This window comes from Nycticebus coucang, chromosome 22 (genome assembly GCF_027406575.1).
Source record: "Nycticebus coucang isolate mNycCou1 chromosome 22, mNycCou1.pri, whole genome shotgun sequence".
Classification (NCBI taxonomy): domain Eukaryota; kingdom Metazoa; phylum Chordata; class Mammalia; order Primates; family Lorisidae; genus Nycticebus; species Nycticebus coucang.
The window spans coordinates 49,655,544-49,675,593 of NC_069801.1; the positions used below are offsets into that span (position 1 = coordinate 49,655,544).

The 20,050-nt window shown below is 43.4% G+C and overlaps 2 protein-coding genes across 2 annotated transcripts in view; both read left to right on the top strand.

The window, feature by feature from the left end:
• ZYG11B (zyg-11 family member B, cell cycle regulator) overlaps positions 1–19,915 on the top strand; it is a 91,505-nt gene extending 71,590 nt beyond the window's left edge. Inside the window, exons 11-14 of the mRNA XM_053576517.1 lie at positions 3,115–3,312; positions 3,452–3,504; positions 7,421–7,518; positions 18,369–19,915. Coding sequence (XP_053432492.1) covers positions 3,115–3,312; positions 3,452–3,504; positions 7,421–7,518; positions 18,369–18,559 — 540 coding nt within the window. The 3' untranslated portion in view covers positions 18,560–19,915. The remainder of the gene's footprint in view (positions 1–3,114; positions 3,313–3,451; positions 3,505–7,420; positions 7,519–18,368) is intronic.
• Positions 1–20,050, top strand: part of GPX7 (glutathione peroxidase 7) — a 263,667-nt gene that overhangs the window by 230,022 nt on the left and 13,595 nt on the right. The gene's annotated exons all lie outside the window — the stretch shown is intronic.

Below are 20,050 nucleotides of genomic sequence, written 5' to 3' on the forward strand. Positions count from 1 at the left end.
TTTATTTTATTTTTTTAGAGACAGAGTCTCACTTTATCGCCCTTGGTAGAGTGCTATGATGTCCCAGCTCACAGCAACGTCCAGATCTTGGGCTTAGACGATTCTCTTGGCTCAGCCTCCCAAGTAGCTGGGACTACCAGCACTCACCACAGCACCCAGCTATTTTTTTGTTGCAGTTTGGCCAGGGCTGGATTCAAATCCGCCACCCTTGGTATATGGGGCTGGCACCCCATTCACTGAGCCACAGTCACTTCCCACACAGTATTTTTTGTTTCAGTACTTTGCTTTGGATTCTTTTCTTTTTTTTTTTTTTTTAAGAGACAGAGCCTCACTATGTCACCCTCGGTAGAGTGCTGTGGCATCACAGCTCACAGCAACCTCTAACTCTTAGACTTAAGCGATTCTCTTTATTCTTTTGCTTCAGCCTCCCAAGTAGCTGGGACTACAGGTGTCCTCAACAACACCCAGCTGTTCTTTTGTTGTTGTTGTTGTTGTTGTTGTCATTGTTCCTTTAGCTGGCTGTGGCTAGGTTCGAACTCACCAGCCTCAGTGTATATGGCTGGTGCCCTAACCACTGTGACCCAGGCTCCAACCCTGGATTCTTTTCTACTTCTGTTTTTCTTTTTTAGTTCGTTGATTTTTTCGCCCTGTGGTTTCTCATCTACTGTTAATCTCATCCAGTATATTTTGCATTTCAGATACTAGGGTTTATTTTTCTAGACGTTAACATTTAGGTCTTTTTTTTTTTTAAGACAGAGTCTCAAGCTGTCGCCCTGGGTAGAGTGCTGTGGAGTCACAGCTCACAGCAACCTCAAGTCTTGGGCTTAATCGATTCTTTTGCCTCCGCCTCCCAAGTAGCTGGGACTACAGGTGCCTGCCACAACACCTGGCTATTTTTTGGTTGCAGCCGTCATTGTTGTTTGGTGGGCCCGGGCTGGATTTGAACCCATGATCTCAGGTGTATGTGGCTGGCGCCTTAGCTGCTTGAGCCACAGGCACCAAGCCTATGTTTTTATTTTATCCTGAGTCACATTTATAGTATTTATAATAGCTGATTTATTTATGTACTTATTTTTGAGACAGACTCTCACTTTGTACCCCTCAGCAGAGTGCCATGGCGACATAGCTCACAGCAACCTCAAACTCTTTTTATTTTATTTTTTATTTTTTGCAGTTTTTTTTTTTTTTTTTGGACGGGGCTGGGTTTGAACCCACCACCTCCGGAATATGGGGCTGGCGCCCTACTCTGTTGAGCCACAAGCGCCACCGCAACCTCAAACTCTTAAAGAGTCCTCTTGCCCCAGCCTCCTGAGTACTGGGACTATAGGTGCCTGCTGTAACGCCAGGTTATTTTCTTAAAGATGGGGTCTCACTCTTGCTCAGTCTACTTTGAAACTCCTGAGCTCAAGTAATCCACCCATCTCGGCCTCCGAGAGTTCTAGGATTATAGGCATGAGCCACTGCACCCAACTATAATAGCTGTTTTAGGTCATTGGCTGTTAATTCCTTATCTCTGTCGTTTCTGTTGATTGATTTTTTTCTCCTAGTTGCGGATCATATTTTCCTACCCCTTTGTATGTCTGGTAATTTTTGACTTGAGTGCCAGTCCTTATAAAATTTACATTGGTTTCTAGCATCATTAGATGGGTTTAAGAAAAAAAGAAAAAAAATTTATATTGGTGACTGCTGGATTTTAATAGTTTTCTTATATGCAGTTACTTACAGATCAAGTTGCTCTTGGCTAATATATAATTTAGCTCTACTACTATTAAATGCTTTGCTTATAATGAGATCTCTTCATGCTGGCTGCTGGATATGTGAACTATTTCTAGCCCTATTTGACTTTGGGATTTGTTCATATACTACTTTCTAGTAGTAGCCTAGCCTCATGGAGTTTTATCCCATTTTTATTACCCAGTCAAAGATTTCATGAGACCCCGTACAGGTTATATGGGCTCTCCCAAACAACAACAAAATAGCCAGGTGTTGTGGCGGGCGCCTGTAGTCCCAGATACTTAGGAGGCTGAGGCAAGAAAATTGCTTAAGCCCAAGTGTTCGAGGTTGCTGTGAGGTATGATGCCACCATGGCGCTCTAGTGATACTCTGTCTCAAAAATAAAACGAAACAAGCTGGGCATTGTGGCAGGTGCCTGTAGCCCCAGGTACTTAGGAGGCTGAGGCAAGAGAGTCGCCTAAGCCCAAGAGTTTGAGGTTGCTGTGAGCTGTGAAGCCACAGCATTCTACCCTGGGTGACACAGTGAGACTATCTCAAAACAAAACCACCATGATGCTCTCTTTAGGTTCCCCCTCATTGCGGTCTGAAAACTGTCCCCATTTGAATACTCTTTTTTTTCTTTTGAGGCAGAGTCTCATTCCATTGCCCTGGGATGGAGTCATATCACATTGCCCTGGGTAGAGTGCTGTGGAGTCATAGCTCACAGCAACTTTAAATTCTTGGGCTCAAGTGATTCTCTTACCTTAGCCTCCTGAGTAGCTGGGACTACAGGTGCCTGCTATAACGCCTGGCTATTTTTAGAGACAAGGTCTCATTCTAGTTCAGGCTGGTCTCGGAACTCCTGCCTCGGCCTCCCAGAGTGCTAGGATTACAGGTATGAGCCCCGTGACCAGCCCCCATTTGAATACTTTTTCTCAGAGAATTTTTTTAGAGACAGAGTCATCCTCGGTAGAGTGCCTTGGGGTCACAGCTCACAACAACCTCCAGCTCTTGGGCTTAGGCGATTCTCTTGCCTTAGCCTCCCAAGAAACTGAGACTATAGGTGCCCACCACAATGCCTGGCTATTTTTTATTGTTGTTGCAGTTTGGCAGGGGCCAGGTTCAAACCCACCACCCTCGGTATATGGGGCCATTGCCCTACTCACTGAGCCATAGGCACCGCCCACTTTTTATCAGAGAAATATTAATACTTTACTCTCATCTTTATGCATTGCCTGTTGTCTAGGGTCTGAAAACAGTTCTCTTAGCCATTACTTTAGATTTAACTTTGATTTTTTTTCTTTTTCTTTTTTTTTTTTAACACTTCCCTTCCCCCACGTCTCTGGGACAGGGTGAAGTGGAGGTATACTCATTTAACTTTTATATTTCTTTTTTTTCCAGAATAATATAGCTGAAGTACAAGAATTGCATTCTGAATTAATGTGGAAGGATTTCATAGACCACATCAGTAGTCTCCTACACAGTGTTGAAGTAGAAGTCAGTTACTTTGCAGCTGGAATTATTGCCCATTTAATATCAAGAGGTGAACAAGCTTGGACATTGAGTCGTAGCCAGAGGAATTCTCTCCTAGATGATTTGGTAGGGTTATTTGGTGTTTCTGGAAGCATATAGACAAATAACATTCATAGTAGTTAAACTATAGAGCCTCAGAATGTAATAAATTATGCAATGCTAAATAAATACTGTAATCCTTTCTTATATGTTTTGTGTCTTCCAGCATTCAGCTATTTTGAAATGGCCAACTCCAGAGTGTGAGATGGTAGCATACAGGTAATTAACATAGTAATGAACATTAAACCAGAAACTTAGTAATTTTGCTCGCCTAGAGATCACTTCTACTGGACGTATAAGTTTTCTGTCTTGCATCTATCTTAGTAATGGCTTTCAAAGTAGCAAAGTATTTTTACTTCTTTCTGCCACCTATCCTTCATCCTTTCTTCCTTCATTTCACATTTATTGAAGATAAGAGTCCCAAGTGCCAGGGATTTGTTCTTTATTCTAAAAATTGTTTCCCCCATGACAGTGTCTCATTCTTGCTGACTGGGCTAGAGTGCAGTGGTATCCTCATGGCTCAATGACTGGGCCCAAACAATCTGCCTGCCTCAGCCTCCCAAGTAGCTGTTACTACAGGGCACACCACTACATTGGCTAATTTTTTTATTTTTTTGTACAAATGGGATCTGGCTGTGTTGCTTAGGCTGATCTTGAGCTCTTGGCTTCAAGGGATCTTCCTGCCTCAGCCTCCCAAAGTTCTAGAATGATAGGCATGAGCCGCCACACCTGGCCTTCTGTTGAAATTCAAAGGTGAACAAGACATGGTGTCTGCCCACAAGAATCTTACGTCCTAATGAAGTTCAAATGTGTATGAGACACCAGCGTGGTGGCTCATACCTGTAATCTCAGCACTTTGAGAGGCTGAGACAGGAAGATTGCTGGAGGCAAGAGTTCAAGACCAGGGGCGGCGCCTGTGGCTCAAGGAGTAGGGCGCTGGTCCCATATGCCAGAGGTGGTGGGTTCAAACCCAGCCCTGGCCAAAAAAAAAAAAAAAAAAAAAAAACCAAAAAGAGTTCAAGACCAGCCTGAGCAAGAGCAAGACCCTGTCTCTACTGAAAATAAAAAAACTTGGCTCGGTGCCTGTAGCTCAGCGGCTACGGCGCCAGCCACATACACCAGAGCTGGCAGGTTCAAATCTAGCCTGGGTTTGCCAAACAACAATGACAACTACAACCAAAAAATAGCTGGGCGTTGTGGCAGGTGCCTGTATTCCCAGCTACTTGGGAGGCTGAGACAAGAGAATCACTTAAGCCCAAGAGTTTGAGGTTGCTGTGAGCTATGACACAACGGCAATCTACCAAGGGCAATACAGTGAGACTCTGTCTCAAAAAAATAAAAAAAAAAAAAAAAGAAAGAAAATAAAAAAACTAACCAGGTATTGTGGTGGGCACCTGTAGTCCCAGCTACTTGGGAGGCTGAGGTAAGAGGATCATTTGAGCCAAAGAGTTTGAGGTTGCTGTGAGTTACAATGATACCAAGGCACTCTACCCAAGGCAATAAAGTGACATTCTGGCTAAAAAGAAAATAAAGATAATTAGCTGGATTTGGTGGGTACTTAGGAGGCTGAGGTGAGAGGATTGCTTAAGCATAGAAGTTAGAAGTTACAGTAAGCTATAATTGTACCACTGAACTCCAGCCTGCTCTTATTCTGGGCAACATAATGAGATCCTGTGCCAGATACAAAAACAGTGAATCAGATATAATTCGCTATTAGCCTAGATATACATACAATATGAAATTTAAAGTGAGAGTCCTTATATCCATGCTGGAAAATGGTAAAAAGCTTCCAGAGGAATGGAATGGTGAGCTGAGTTTTTTTTTTTTTTACAGTTTTTGGCCAGGGCTGGGTTTGAACCCGCCACCTCTGGCATATGGGACTGGTGCCCTACTCCTTTGAGCCACAGGCGCCACCCGTGAGCTGAGTTTTGAAAGGTAATTAATTAGAGGCCAGGAGATTTTAGGAAGAGAAAATAATGTATCAATGCAAGGAGGTCTAAATCAGGGTAATACATTGAAGAAACTAGAAGTTAGCACTAGATTCATTTGGGGAAACAGTTTTTTTTATTATTATTATTTTTTTTTTTTGAGACAGTGTCACTATGTTGCCCTCAGTAGAGTGCTGTGATTTCCCAGCTCATAGCAACCTCAAACTGTTGGGCTTAACCGGTTCTTTTGCCTCAGCCTCCCAAGTAGCTGGCACTACAGGTGCCCACCACAACACCTGGCTATTTTTTTTCATTTTTATGTTGTAGTTGTCATTGTTGTTTGCAGGCGTGGGCCAGTTTCGAGCCCACCAGCTCTGGTGTATGTGGCCAGCACTCAAACACTGAGCAACAGGTGCCGAACCAACAGTTTTTTTTCTTTTTTTTAAGTGATTTTATTAGGTAAGCTATCTGCTTTGGTGCTGGAATGAGAATTTCTTTTTTTTTGTAGAGACAGAGTCTCACTTTATGGCCCTCGGTAGAGTGCCGTGGCCTCACACAGCTCACAGCAACCTCCAACTCCTGGGCCCAAGCGATTCTCTTGCCTCAGCCTCCCGAGCAGCTGGGACTATAGGTGCCCGCCACAACGCCCGGCTATTTTTTGGTTGCAGTTTGGCTGGGGCCGGGTTTGAACCCGCTACCCTCCGTATATGGGGCCGGCGCCCTACCGACTGAGCCAAGGCGCCGCCCTCCATAGTATTCTTAACTACTTTCCGACTGAGCCACAGGTGCCGCCAGAGAATTTTTTTTTTTTTTCAGTTTTTGGCGGGGGCTGAGTTTGAACCCGCCACCTCCGGCATATGGGGCTGGAGCCCTACCCCTTTGAGCCACAGGCGCTGCCCCAGTTTTTTGGGTTTTTTTGAGACAGAGTCTTACTTTGTGGTCCCCTGGTTCTACCCCCCACCCCACCCCCAGAGTGCCATGGTGGCGTCATAGCTCACAGCAACCTCAAACTCGTAGGCTCAAGTGATTCTCCAGCCTCTCATGTAGCTGGGACTACAGGCACCCGCCAGCATGCCTAGTTATTGTTAGAGACAGGGTCTTGCTCTAGCTGAGGCTGGCCTCAAACCCATGAGCTCAAGTGATCCACCGCCTCAGTCTCTCAGAGGGGTGGGATTATAGGAGTGAGCCACAATGCCCGGCAAGGGAAAACAGTTTGTAATTATTTATCAAAGTACATACTGAATGCCTATCTCTGTTGATGACAATTAGGTAACTTGATAGCCAAGTTATTAGTTACCTGATATAATTCAGGTTGCTGTACAATTAATTTCATTACAGCTTATTTTTGTTTGCTTTATAGATGTTGATATGGCCAACATTTTTGACTTCTCCAATTTATGTTCTACCCACATCTGTTTATAACAGTAGAGATGGAAAGACTAGGGCAGCGCCTGTGGCTCAGTGGGTAGGGCGCCATCCCCATATACTGAGGGTGATGGGTTCGAACCTGGCCCCGGCCAGCTAAAACAGCAGTTGGCAACTGCGACAAAAATAGCCGGGTGTTGTGGAGGGCACCTGTAGTCCCAGATACTCAGGAGGCTGCTGCAAGAGAATCACCCTAGCCCAAGAGCTGGAGGTTGCTGTTAGCTATGATGCCACAGCAACAAAAACAAAACAAACAAAAAAAGAAATGGAAAGACTAATTTTTACTGTTTAAAACAGTAGAAATAGAAAGACTAATTCATGGTGTTCTATCAGTTAGCTGTCATCTAACTTCTCTATTTCCTACTTTCTAAACCAATGTCTACTTCTACTTAGTCTTCAAATGTAGCTTCTGAACATTTTATTTTCTCTTTTAGTACCATGTTCTAATCACCTTCATCTTCTATACTGAGAGATGTCTGAGTGCTATCTTTTCTGAAATGGCTAAGATAAAGAAAAGATGATCTGTAGCCCACTTATATTTAGATATAAGTTTAGATCCAACAGGATGAGATTTTGAAAATAAAAAGTTTAAGAATCACTGCTTTAGGCGGCGCCTGTGGCTCAAGGAGTAGGGCGCCGGTCCCATATGCCGGAGGTGGTGGGTTCAAACCTAGCCCCGGCCAAAAAAACCAAAAATAAAAAAATAAAAAAAAAGAATCACTGCTTTAGTAGTATTGCTAAATATGGGATATAACTCTGATTCTTTTCTTTTGAACCTTTAGGTCCTTTAATCCATTTTTCCCATTACTTGGCTGTTTCACAACACCAGGAGTTCAGCTATGGGCAGTTTGGGCCATGCAACATGTCTGCAGCAAGAATCGTACGTACCACAAAAGAGAACAATGTTTTTCTTTTCTAAATGAAATTCTTTCACAAGAAAGCCATGTCTAAATTGTATTTAAAGACACTGACTATTAAAGATAAAATGAGAATTCTTAGTTAAAAATCAAATGCCTTCTTTGAGAATGAGCTTGACAATACTAGATACTGAATAACAATGGTCAATGGGACACTGTTCTAACCTCACTGAATTTAAAGATTAAGAGCCTACGAGTGAGTGTGTTTGTTGAATAAAAACAGTGCCAAATTTTCACCTGTTGTCTAAGATGTCACTCTGTGCACCCACAGTCTCTAGAGAAGCAAAGCATTAAAATCAGGTTCCATATCACTCGTTTTTAAAGGTCATGATACAAGGCCGGATGCATTGGCTCACTCCTGTAATCCTAACACTCTAGAAGGCCTAGGTGGATTGCTTGAGCTCAGGAATTCAGACGGGGTCTTACTCTTGCTCAGGCTGATCTCGAACTCATGAGCTCAGGCAATCCACCTACCTTGGCTTTTCAGAGTGCTAGGAGTATAGACATGAAGCCACTTCACCCGAACTAATTAAATTTCTTATATGCTACCTTAATAGGGGATATATTATAAAGGCCCTTGTATAGGAGATGTGAGAGTTATTTTTAGCAATGTACTTATAGCAATGGCAGTAATATTCTGTGAGATTATTTCTTACATTCTTTGATGAAAACTAAGTGCACTGTCTGAGCAAGAGTAAGTTGATCCCGTCTCTACAAAAATAAGAAAAATTAGGCTGGGCATGTTGGCTCACACCTGTAACCCTAGCACTCTGGGAGGCTCAGGCGGCAGGATCACCTGAGCTCAGGAGTGCAAGACTAGCCTGAGCAAGAGTGAGACCCCATTTTTACTGAAAAAATAAAAAATAAAATTACTTGTGGTAATGGCTCAGCGCCTGTAGCTCAAGCAGCTACGGCACCAGCCACATACACCTGAGGTGGTGGGTTCGAATCCAGCCCGGGCCGGCCAAACAACAATGACAACTACCACCAAAAAATAGCCGGGCGTTGTGGCAGGCGCCTGTAGTCCCAGCTACTTGGGAGGCTGAGGCAAGAGAATTGCTTAAGCCCCGGAGTTGGAGGTTGCTGTGAGCTGTGATGCCATGGCACTCTACCCAGGGTGACAGCTTGAGGCTCTGTCTCAAAAAAAAAAAAAAAAAAAATTAGTTGTGGTGGCACATGCCTGTAGTCCCAGCTATTCAAGAGGCTGAGGCATAAGGATTGCTTGAACCCAGGAAGTTGAGGTTGCTGTGACCTATGATGATGCCACCACACTCTAGCCTGGGAAGCAGAGTAAGACCATGTCTCAAAAAAAGAGAAGAGAAAACTGCGTGCTACCACAAAAACACAACTCAGCAATAAGTCCTCGTATGTCAGATAGAGGGGATATGTTTAGAGAATGGAATGTCACAGAGAAAACTGCTTTGTATCCACCTCAACTCCCACCTGGAGGCTTCTTTGGCTCCTCCTACTAAATTACCCATAAACAGAGTTGTTCATTAAAAAAATATAAGATTGCCTCTTTAGCTACATTAAACTGTCTCTGCTCTAAAACTTTTATTTTTATTATTTTTTTTTTTTTGTAGAGACAGAGTCTCACTGTACCGCCCTCTGGTAGAGTGCTGTGGCGTCACATGGCTCACGGCAACCTCCAGCTCTTGGGCTTACGCGATTCTCTTGCCTCAGCCTCCCGAGCAGCTGGGACTATAGGCGCCCACCACAACACTCAGCTATTTTTTTGTTGCAGTTTGACCAGGGCTGGGTTTGAACCCACCACCCTCGGCATATGGGGCCGGCGCCCTACTCACTGAGCCGCAGGTGCCGCCCTGCTCTAAAACTTTTAAACCTATAGGTTCTGAGAATTCCCTAAGTTTTTATTTTTTGTTTGTTTTTTGAGACAGAGTCTGACTCTGTCACCCTGGGTAGAGTGCCCGTGTCACAGCTCACAGCAATCTCAAACTCCTGAGCTCAAGCAATCCTCCTGCCTCAGCCTCCTCAGTAGCTAGGATTACAGGTACCTGCCACAATGCCAGGCTATTTTTTCCCCCTATTTTTAGTAGAGATGGGGTCTCTCTTGCTCAGGCTGTTCTCAAACTCCTGAGCTCAAGCAATCCAACCACCTCAGCCTCCCAAAGTGCTAGGATTATAGCTGTGAGCCACCACACCTGCCCGAACTTCCTAGTTTGGGTTTTTTTTTTAAATTTTGTTTGGTTTTAGAGACAGAGTCTCATGTTGTTGCACTCAGTAGAGTGCTGGGGCATCACAGCTCACAGCAACCTCCAGCTCTTGGGCTTAGGTTATTCTCTTGCCTCAGCCTCCCGAGTAGCTGGGACTATAGGCACCTGTCACAACGCCTGACTATTATTTTGTTGCAGTTTGGCTGGGGCTGGGTTTGAACCCGCCACCCTCGGTATATGGGGCCAGCGCCCTACTCACTGAGCCACAGGCGCCGCCCTGAACTTCCTAGTTTTATTTTGTTTTGTTTTATTTGAGACAGAGTCTTACTATGTCGCCTTTGGTAGAATGCAATGGCATCACAGCTCACAGCAACCTCAAATTGTTAGGCTCAAGAGATTCTCTTGCCTCAGCCTCCCAAGTAGCTGGGACTACAGGTGCCCACTACAATGCCCAGCCATTTTTTTATTGCAGTTGTCATTATTGTTTAGCAGGCCCAGGCAGGATTCGAACCTGCCAGCCTTTGTGTATGTGGCTGGCACTGTAACCACCGTGTTATGGGTGCTGAGCCTGTTTTTTTTTTTTTTTTTTTTTTTTGCAGTTTTTGGCCAGGGCTAGGTTTGAACCTGCTACCTCCGGTATATGGGGCCTGCACTGTACTCCTTTGAGCCACAGGCACCACAGTTTTTTGTTTTTTTTTTTTTAACAGAATCTCAAGCTGTCGCCCTGGGTAGAGTGCCATGGTGTCTTCATAGCTCACAGCAACCTCCAACTCCTGGGCCAAAGCCATCCCCTTGCCTCAGTTTTTTCTATTTTTAGTAGAGATGGGGTGGGAGTGGGGGTGGGGTCTTGCTTTTTGCTCTGGCTGGTCTCGAACTCATGAGCTCAGGCAATCCACCCACCTTGGCCTCCCAGAGTACTAGGATTACTTTCTTAACAAGATTCTATGTCATCATTTACCCAGCCTCCCTAGGCTTTTTTCCTCATAATTCAAGAAATGGACCTTTCACTGCTCAGTAGAAGATAATAGTCATTTTCACATAAGTGTTTATTTTTGTGATTACTTCTATTTTTCTTTCTTTTTTTAGAGACAGAATCTCACTTTATCGCCCTCAGTAGAGTGCCTTGGCGTCACAGCTCACAGCAACCTCCAGCTCTTGGGCTTATGCAATTCTCTTGCCTCAGACTCCCAAGTAGCTGGAACTACAGGCACACACCACAACACCCAGCTATTTTTTTGTTACAGTTCGTCTGGGGCCAGGTTCAAACCCACCACTCTTAGTATATGGAGCCGGCGCCCTACCCACTGAGCACAGGTGCCACCCTTGTGATTACTTTTAGGTATCAGTGTTTTTTCATATTTACCCTTTGGAATAAGAGACCCGAAGGACTTATTCTAAAGTTCCCTATAATTTGGGAAATGCTAGAATATTTTACTACTTTGGTAGTTGCCACTTTGCTTTCTGGGCTTATTTTGCTTATATTTAAATTCAATTTAATGGAATTTATTTCTGCTTGTATTAAAATGTCTTAATGCTGCTTTGGCTTTTAATAATTAAGAGGTACAGGTTGAGGCCGGGCACAGTATCTTACGCCAGTAATCTACACTCTGGGAGGCCAAGGTGGAAGTTCAGAAGTTACAGACCAGCCTGAACAAAATCGAGACCTCCATCTCTACTAAAAATAGAAAAAAAAAAATTTTTTTTAAATTATTTTTAGAGAGTCTCACTTTGTCACCCTCAGTAGAGTGCTATGGTGTCACAGCTCACAGCAACTTCCAGCTCTTGGGCTTAGGCGATTCTTTTGCTTCAGCCTCCCAAGTAGCTGGGACTACAGGTGCCTGCCAGACGCCCGGCTATTTTTCTTGTTGCACTTTGGCTGGAGCCGGATTCGAACCCACCACCCTCAGTATTTGGGGCCGGCGCCCAACTCACTGAGTCACAGGTGCTTGAGTTCAGGAATTTGAGGATGCTGTGAGCTAGGCTGACGCTGTGGCACTCTAACCTAGGTAACACAGAAAGATTGTCTCAAAAAAAATAAAAAAGGGAGAGAGATAGATGCAGGTTGATTGTCTTTTTATCCTTTATGCAGCATTCTTGGGACTAGAAATGTTTGAGATTTTGATTGGGGGGGATTTTGGCATATTCGAATATACATAATGATATAATCTTGAGGATGAGACCCAAGTCTAAACACAAAATTCTTTTATGTTTTATATACACTTTATACGTATAGACTGAAGATAATTTTTTTCATTTTTTTCTTAACCAGATAGCTTAGATTTTAACCCTGAATATAATTTTTATGTTAATACAATATTTAAAATAATGTGCACAAGGCTTGGTTCCTGTAGCACAGTGGTTATGGCGCCAGCCACATATACCGAGGGTGGCAGGTTTGAACCCTGCCTGGGCCAGCTAAACAACAATGACAACTGCAACAAAAATAGCTGGGTCTTGTGGTGGGTGCTGGTAGTCCCAGCTACTTGGGAGGATGAGGCAAGAGAATGTCTTGAGCCTGACAGTTTGAGCTCAGCTATGAGCTGTGGCGCCATGGCACGCTGCTGAAGGCGATATAGTGAGACTCTGTCTCATAAAAAAGAAAGTGTGTTAAAGGAGTCTTGAAGCCTTCAGCATTTGCAGTAGGCTTTTTGGGGACTTTACTTCTTCCCACATGACAATCTTTCAGTGGTTTCAAAAATTTAGAAGAGGTGGGCAGCACCTGTGGCTCAGTGAGTAGGGCACTGGCCCCATAAACCAAGGGTGGTTGGTTCAAACCCAGCCCCGGTCAAACTGCAACAAAAAAAAATAGCCGGGTGTTGTGGTGGGTGCCTGTAATCCCAGCTACTCGGGATACTGAGGCATGAGAATCGCCTAAGCCCAAGAGCCGGAGGTTGCTGTGAGCTGTGATGCCACAGCACTTTACCAAGGGTGACAAAGTAAGACTCTGTCTCTAAAAAAAAAATGCTAGTCAGATTGGATGCAGGCAAGTCTACACTTGTTTCTAACATAATTACTAGTGATGAAACCTGGATTTACCAGTTTGATCCAAAGAAAAAGTGACAGTCAGCAGTGTAGATTTTTTCCCCAATGAAAATCTACTAACAAAAGTGAAGTGTGGCAACTTTCTTCTCCAAAAGCAGTCATGTAGGAACTTTTTCTGGAGGAACAAAAGACTGTTACTGCTCCATGGTATACAACAGTATGCCTACCAAAAGTTTTGGGGAAGCCCACGCCTGTTGTCCCAGCTACTCAGGAGGCTGAAGCAAGAAGATCTCTTGAGCTCAAGGAGTTTTAGGTTGAGGTGAACTATAATGCCACAGCACTCTAGCCTGGGGCAACAGAGAGAGACTGTCTCAAAAAAAATTTAAGAGGGCGGCGCCCTGTGGTTCAGTGGGTAGGGTGCTGGTCCTATGTACTGAGGGTGGCGGGCTTGAACCTGACCCCTCCCGCCACAACGCCCGGCTATCTTTTTTGTTGCAGTTTGGCCGGGGCTGGGTTTGAACCCGCCACCCTCGGTATATGGGGCCGGCGCCCTGCTCACTGAGCCACAGGCGCCACCCCAGATTTTTCTATTTTTAGTAGAGATGGGGGTCTCACTCTTGCTAAGGCTGGTGTCAAACCCCTAAGCTCAAGCAGTCCACCTGCCTCAGCCTCCCAGACTGCTAGGATTAGAGGCATCTTGGCCTACATTTCTTAATTTTTGTGTATCTCAAAGCTTTCAGAGTGTCCCTCATATTAAACCTGGGCCTTAGTGTCCGCATCTGTTAAAAGGGAATAATATTGGTATCTATTTCACACATTTTAATGAGCATCTTTAATATTTTATAATTTTTTTAGCATAATTTGTAATAATCACATAATCTTTATTATAGGATGTCAGTTTGCTAGGCCAACTGTAACCAAAATACCACAAACTGGGTGATTTCCTTTTTTATTTAATTAATTAATTTATTTATTTATTTATTTTGAGACAGAGTTTCACTGTGTCGCCCTTGGTAGAGTACCGTGGTGTCACAGCTCACAGCAACCTCCAACTCTTGGGCTTAAGCGATTCTCTTGCCTCAGCCTCCCAAGTAGCTGGGACTACAGGCGCCCACCACAATGCCTGGCTATTTTTTTTGTTTTAGTTGTCATTGTTTTCAGCAGGTCTAGGCTGGGTTCGAACCTGTGAGCCCCGGTGCATGTGTCTGGCACCCTAACCACCCAGCCAAACTGGGGGGTTTCAAACAACATAAATTTATTGTCTCAGTTTGTGGATGCCAGATATCTGACATCAGCGTGTCAGTAGGGCCATGTTCTCTTTGATGTCTCTAATGGAGAATCCTTTCTTGCCTCTGCTAGCTTTCTGGTGTTTGTCTCTTATCCTTGGAATTCCTTGACGATAAATGTATCACTCAAGTCAGAAGACCACCTTCTCCCTGTGTATTTGACATTGTCTTCCTTGTGTGTATCTTTTTTCTGTGTCCAAATATTTTCGTTTCATAAAGGATGCCAGTCCTATGAGGAGCCATCTTAATGTGCTCATTTTTAACTTTAAAAATTACATCAGCAATGACCCTTATTTTCAAATAAGATCACATTTTGAGATACCGGGAAACTGTAATATATACCTTTTCATGGGACACAATTCAGCCATAGCACATAGCTATACACTTATTAAATGAATTAAATTAAATTAAATTAATTGAATTAAATGAATTTATCACTAATTTATGTAACCACTTACCTATTGATGAACATTTAGGTAGTCTCCCTTTTCTTTTCTTTTTTTTGAGACAGAGCCTCAAGCTGTCACCCTGGGTAGAGTGCCGTGGCATCACAGCTCACAGCAACCTCAAACTCCTGGGCTTAAGCAGTTCTCTTGCCTTAGCCTCCCGAGTAGCTGGGACTACAGGCGCCCACCACAACACCCAGCTATTTTTTTGGTTGCAGCCATCATTGTTTGGCGGGCCCAGGCTGGATTTGAACCCGCCAGCTCAGGTGTATATGGCTGGTGCCCTAGCTGCTTGAGCCACAGGCGCTGAGTCAGTAGTCTCCCTTTTCATTTTAAAATTATACTGAAAAGCTTTTTTTTTTACAGAGATACTTATTCCAACATTATTTATAATAGACACTAACTTTAAGTTAGAGGTCTAGCAATAGGTAAATGATAACTAAAGTCGAAATATCCATAGAGTGAAATATTTGCATGCCATTATAAGTGAAGAAGATATAATAAACAATTACATAAGCAAGAACATATTCTAAGGCTGGGTGCAGTGGCTCCCACACGTAATCCTAGCACCCTGGGAGGCTGAGGCAGGAGGATCCCTTGAGGCTAGGAGTTTAAAAGCAGCCTAAGCAACATTAGACACTTGGTCTCTACAAAAAAACAACAAAAGTTAGCCTAGTGAAGGTTAGCTTAAGCCCAGGAGTTTGAGGTTGCAGTGAGCTATGGTGATGCCATTGTGCTCTACCTGGGGCAACAGAGTGAGACCCTGTCAAAAGACCAGGCACGATGGCTCACGCCTGTAATCCCAGCACTCTGGAAGGCTGAGGTGGGCAGATTGCCTGAGCTCACAAGTTTGAGACCAGCCTGACCTAGAGAGAGACCCCCGCCTCCAAAAATAGCCGGGCGTTATGGTAGTTACCTCCAGCTACTTGGGAGGCTGAGGGAAGAGAATTGCTTGATCCCAGGAGTCTAAGGTTGCTGTGAGCTATGATGCCACCGCACTTTACTGAGGGCAAGAAAGTGAGACTGTCTCAAAAAAAAAAAAAAGAAGGAAAATGGAAGAAAGAAAGAAGCGAGGGGAAGGGGGAAGGAAGGAAAAGACAGGAAAGAAATTGGAATAGTGGTTGTTGGATTGAGGGCCCAGAGGGGAGATTGACTGCAAAGGTGTACAAGGAAACTTTTTATTTATTTATTTTATTATTTATTTATTTATTTATTTATTTATTTTAGAGACAGAGTCTTACTTTGTCACCCTCGGTAGAGTGCCATGGCATCACAGCTCATAGCAACCTCCAGCTCTTGGGCTTAGGCGATTCTCTTGCCTTAGCGTCCTGAGTAGCTGGGACCACAGGCGCCCACCACGCCTGGCTATATATATATTTTTTTGGTAGAGACAGAGTCTCACTTTACTACCCTCGGTAGAGTGCTGTGGTGTCACAGCTCACAGCAACCTCCAGCTCTTGGGCTTAGGCGATTCTTTTGCCTCAGCCTCCCGAGCAGCTGGGACTACAGACACCCGCCACAACGCCCGGCTATTTTTTTGTTGCAGTTTGGCCGGGGCCAGGTTTGAACCTGCCACCTTCAGTATATGAGCCTGGCGCCCTACTCACTGAGCCACAGGCACAACCCTATCATTATTATTATTATTTTTTTTGAGACACAGTCTCAAGCTGTCACCCTGGGTAGAGTGCGATGATGTCACAGCTCACAGCAACCTTAACTCTTGTGCTTAAGCGATTTCTTGCCTCATCCTCCCAAGTAGCTGGGACTATAGGTGCCCACCACAATGCTGGGCTACTTTTTTGTTGTTGCAGTTGTCATTGTTGTATTAGCTGGGCCATGCCAGGTTCGAGGCCAGCCTCGGTGTATGTGGCTGGAGCCTACCCACTGAGCTATGGGCGCTACCAAGGAAATTTTTTAGTTGATAAAAATATTCTCTCTCCTGAGTGTTCTGGTGGTTATACAGGTGAATGCATTTGGCAGAACTTACCAAACTATAGATTTAAAATGTTTTATTTTATTTTGTATAAATTACATTTTAATAAAAATCACTGAAACAAAGGGAAAAACCTTAAAAGTCACAATATGTAAAAGAAGAAATATTTTTAAAAACAAAGGGCAGGCCAGATGCAGTGGCTCGCCTATAATTCTAGCACTTTGGGAGGCTGAGGTGGGAGGATTGTTTGAAGTCAGGCGTTTGAGACCAGCCTGAACAAGAATGAGACCCTATCTATGCTAAAAATGGAAAAATTTGGTGGCCTGGTGGCATACACCTGTAGTCCCAGCTACTTGGGAGGCTGAGGCAGGAAGATTGCTTGAGCCCAGGAGTTTGAGGTTGCTGTGAGCTTGCCTGAGGCCATGGCATTCTAGCCTGAGTGACAGAACAAGACTCTGTCTCAAAAGTAATAATAATAGGCCGGGCATGGTGGCTCAGGCCTATAATCCTAGTACTCTGGGAGGCTGAGGTGGGTGGATTGCTTGAGCTCACAGGTTCAAGACCAGTCTGAGCCAGAGTAAGACCCCATCTCTAAAAATAGCTGGGTGTTGTGGTGGGTGCCTGTTAGTCCCCACTATTCGGGAGGCTGAGATAAGAGAATCGCTTCAGCCCAAGAGTTTGAGGTTGCTGTGGACTATGACACCACAGCACTCTACTAAGGGAGACAAAGTGAAATTGTGTCTTAAAAAAAAGTAATAATAGGCTTGGCGCCTGTGGCTCAAGCAGCTAAGGCACCAACCACATACACCTGAGCTGGTGGGTTCGAATCCAGCCCAGGCCTGCCAAATAACAATGACGGCTGCAACCAAAAAATAGCCAGGCGTTGTGTCGGGCGCCTGTGGTCCCAGCTACTTGGGAGGCAGAGGCAGGAGAATCGCTTGAGCCCAGGAGTTGGAGGTTGCTGTGAGCTGTGATGCAACAGCACTCTACCCAGGGTGACAGCTTGAGGCTCTGTCTCAAAAAAAAAGTAATAATAATAAAAAATATATACAAAAGGCAAAGAAAATATTTAAAAAATTTTAAAAATTGCATGTGCAGGCTCAGCGCCCGTAGCACAGTGGCTCTGGGATCAGCCACATACACCGGAGCTGACGAGTTTGAACCCAGCCTGTGCCTGCCAAACACAATGACAACTGCAACAGAAAATAGCTGGGTGTTGTGGCGGGCGCCTGTAGTCCCAGCTACTTGGGAGGCTGAGGCAAGAGAATCACTTAAGCCCAAGAGTTTGAGGTTGCTGTGAGATGTGACGCCACGGCACTCTACCGAGGACGACATAGTAAGACTCTGTCTCCAAAAAAAATTGCATGTGCAGTATGAGTGCCATAAAGTTAGAAGGGAAGCATAGGAAATGCATAAAGGTGTGACAGCACTTATCCTGCCTGCAATTTTGGGACAAAGGTAAGGTAATGGGGAATAATGAGGGAAAGGTGAAGGGACGAAAAATTAATCTATGTAATATAATGTACACTGTTTTGATGGTTACAGAAGTTGAGACTTTGCTACTATATAGTATATACATGGAATGGAATTCCTCATATATCTGCCAATTCTATTAAAATTTATATAAAAAATTCTTGTGATTCTAGTTCTTTTTATTTTTTTCCAGGCTATGTATATCTTCAGGTTAGAACCTTCTTTCTTTGTTTGATTAGGGCATGTGTATTATTTATGTGTGGGCCTGCACTGTAGACATATTATAACAGTGGTTCTCAACCTTCCTAATGCCATGGCCCTTTAATACAGTTCCTGTGGGTCGCAACCCACAGGTTGAGAACCGCTGTATTATGGAGTTATTTATTATGCTGTAGCATTTTAGTGTTCAGTAACAAAAAAACTAAAATTTAATTACAAAAAGCTCCTAAGAACTCATTTTGTGTGTGTGTGTTTGGAATAATTGTTTTAAGAAAAGCTGTTTCTCCTGTTTTCTTTCAGCTTCAAGATATTGCAGCATGCTGATTGAAGAAGGAGGATTGCAGCATTTATACAACATCAAAGATCATGACCATACTGATCCCCACGTCCAACAGATTGCTGTGGCCATTCTGGACAGCTTAGAAAAACATATTGTGCGCCATGGGAGGCCTCCTCCCTCTAAAAAGCAGTCCCAGGCCAGACTAAATTGATAGCCATACGTAATTAGATAGTTGAATCATGGGCATCCATTTTGTGATTGGTCCATTTGAAATATTTTACCCCCTGTGATGTTTTGGAGGTTTCTATGACAAGAGTTATAAGATCAGTTTGGAATTAATAATGTACAGTACTGCCCATGTGAACAGTCTCTAATTTGTCTTGTGATTTTTAACTTATGAGGCAAGAAGGGTCTCTTCCTTTATCATTGCCTTTTAGAAAATTTTCCACACCTTTCAGTGTTTGAACTTACCTGTATTTGAGATTCTACAGTTTTAAGGTAAAGTTTGCACGAACCCTTAGGCCAGACTTTTCTGATCTCAAAGTCCCTTCCATTCAATTTGCAGCTTCAGATAAGCTGTCAACCTGATTTCTGGCACTGCTTCAGTTGTAGATTTTATACTGCTTCTGTATCAAATGCCTTTATTCTGTGTCCGTGCCCCTTTTATAAGATGTCCTTCTTAGTGTGAAAGAATGGAAATTAGATTTGACTCCTCATGGAAGCTACTCACTGGTAGGAACCTGGATGGCTGGCAGAAAAATATATTAGAAAGAAAAATTGTTGGTGGCGCCTGTGGCTCAAGGAGTAGGGCACCGACCCCATATACCAGAGGTGGCGGGTTCAAGCCCAGCCCTGGCCAAAAACTGCAAAAAAAAAAAAAAAGAAAGAAAGAAAAACTGTTAAGGAATGGGAATTGCTTTTATGGGGTAATTTTTAAAATGGGATAGGCTATCCTTCTGGACCCCACAGTGGTCAGAAAATTGTTCTCCATATTTATGCCTGGAAGCATAGGCTGCTACTTCCTACACAGACTGCTGGTTACTCTGCAGAAATTTCCCCAAGTATCACAGTGTACAATATTAGAGCATTCTGTGTTAAAAACTTTCCAAGTCTACATGTGATACTGTGAAAATATGAATTTGTAAAAAACTTCCCCTGTTTAAAACTTACCGTCATTTTCCTTCTATTCTGAAGTCATTTTCCTTCAGTGGAACAGAGACTACAACATAGTGTTAACCTGCTCAGTTAAAATACAATTGACAATAGTAAATTTTGCCATAAAAAGTTAAATGTTTTGTTCATGATATGTACATGTTACTAATATGTTCATGTTGAAGAAGGAGATCCACATCTCACTGCCAAAATGAAAAGAGAATTAGACTATTGTTAAATGGCTATATGTAATGATTCTACTTCCAGTGTACAACAGGAAATAATTTTGAGGGATTATCTTTTAGATAATTACCTCTCCTTTAAGTTACCTGATACAGTATAGTAAAGAATCAGTTGTCATTAAATCAATAATAGCAGTTAGGAGATAGCAAGTCACCAAGAAACTTAATTTCCTGTTAAGTTTAAAATTTTATTTTATGAATAAGGTCAATCTGCAATCTCAGATGACTACAGTTTTTCCATAAATGGCCAAAATATTTTAATAGAGATGTTAAATGGGAAGTTTAAATTATATTGACTATCCACCAAA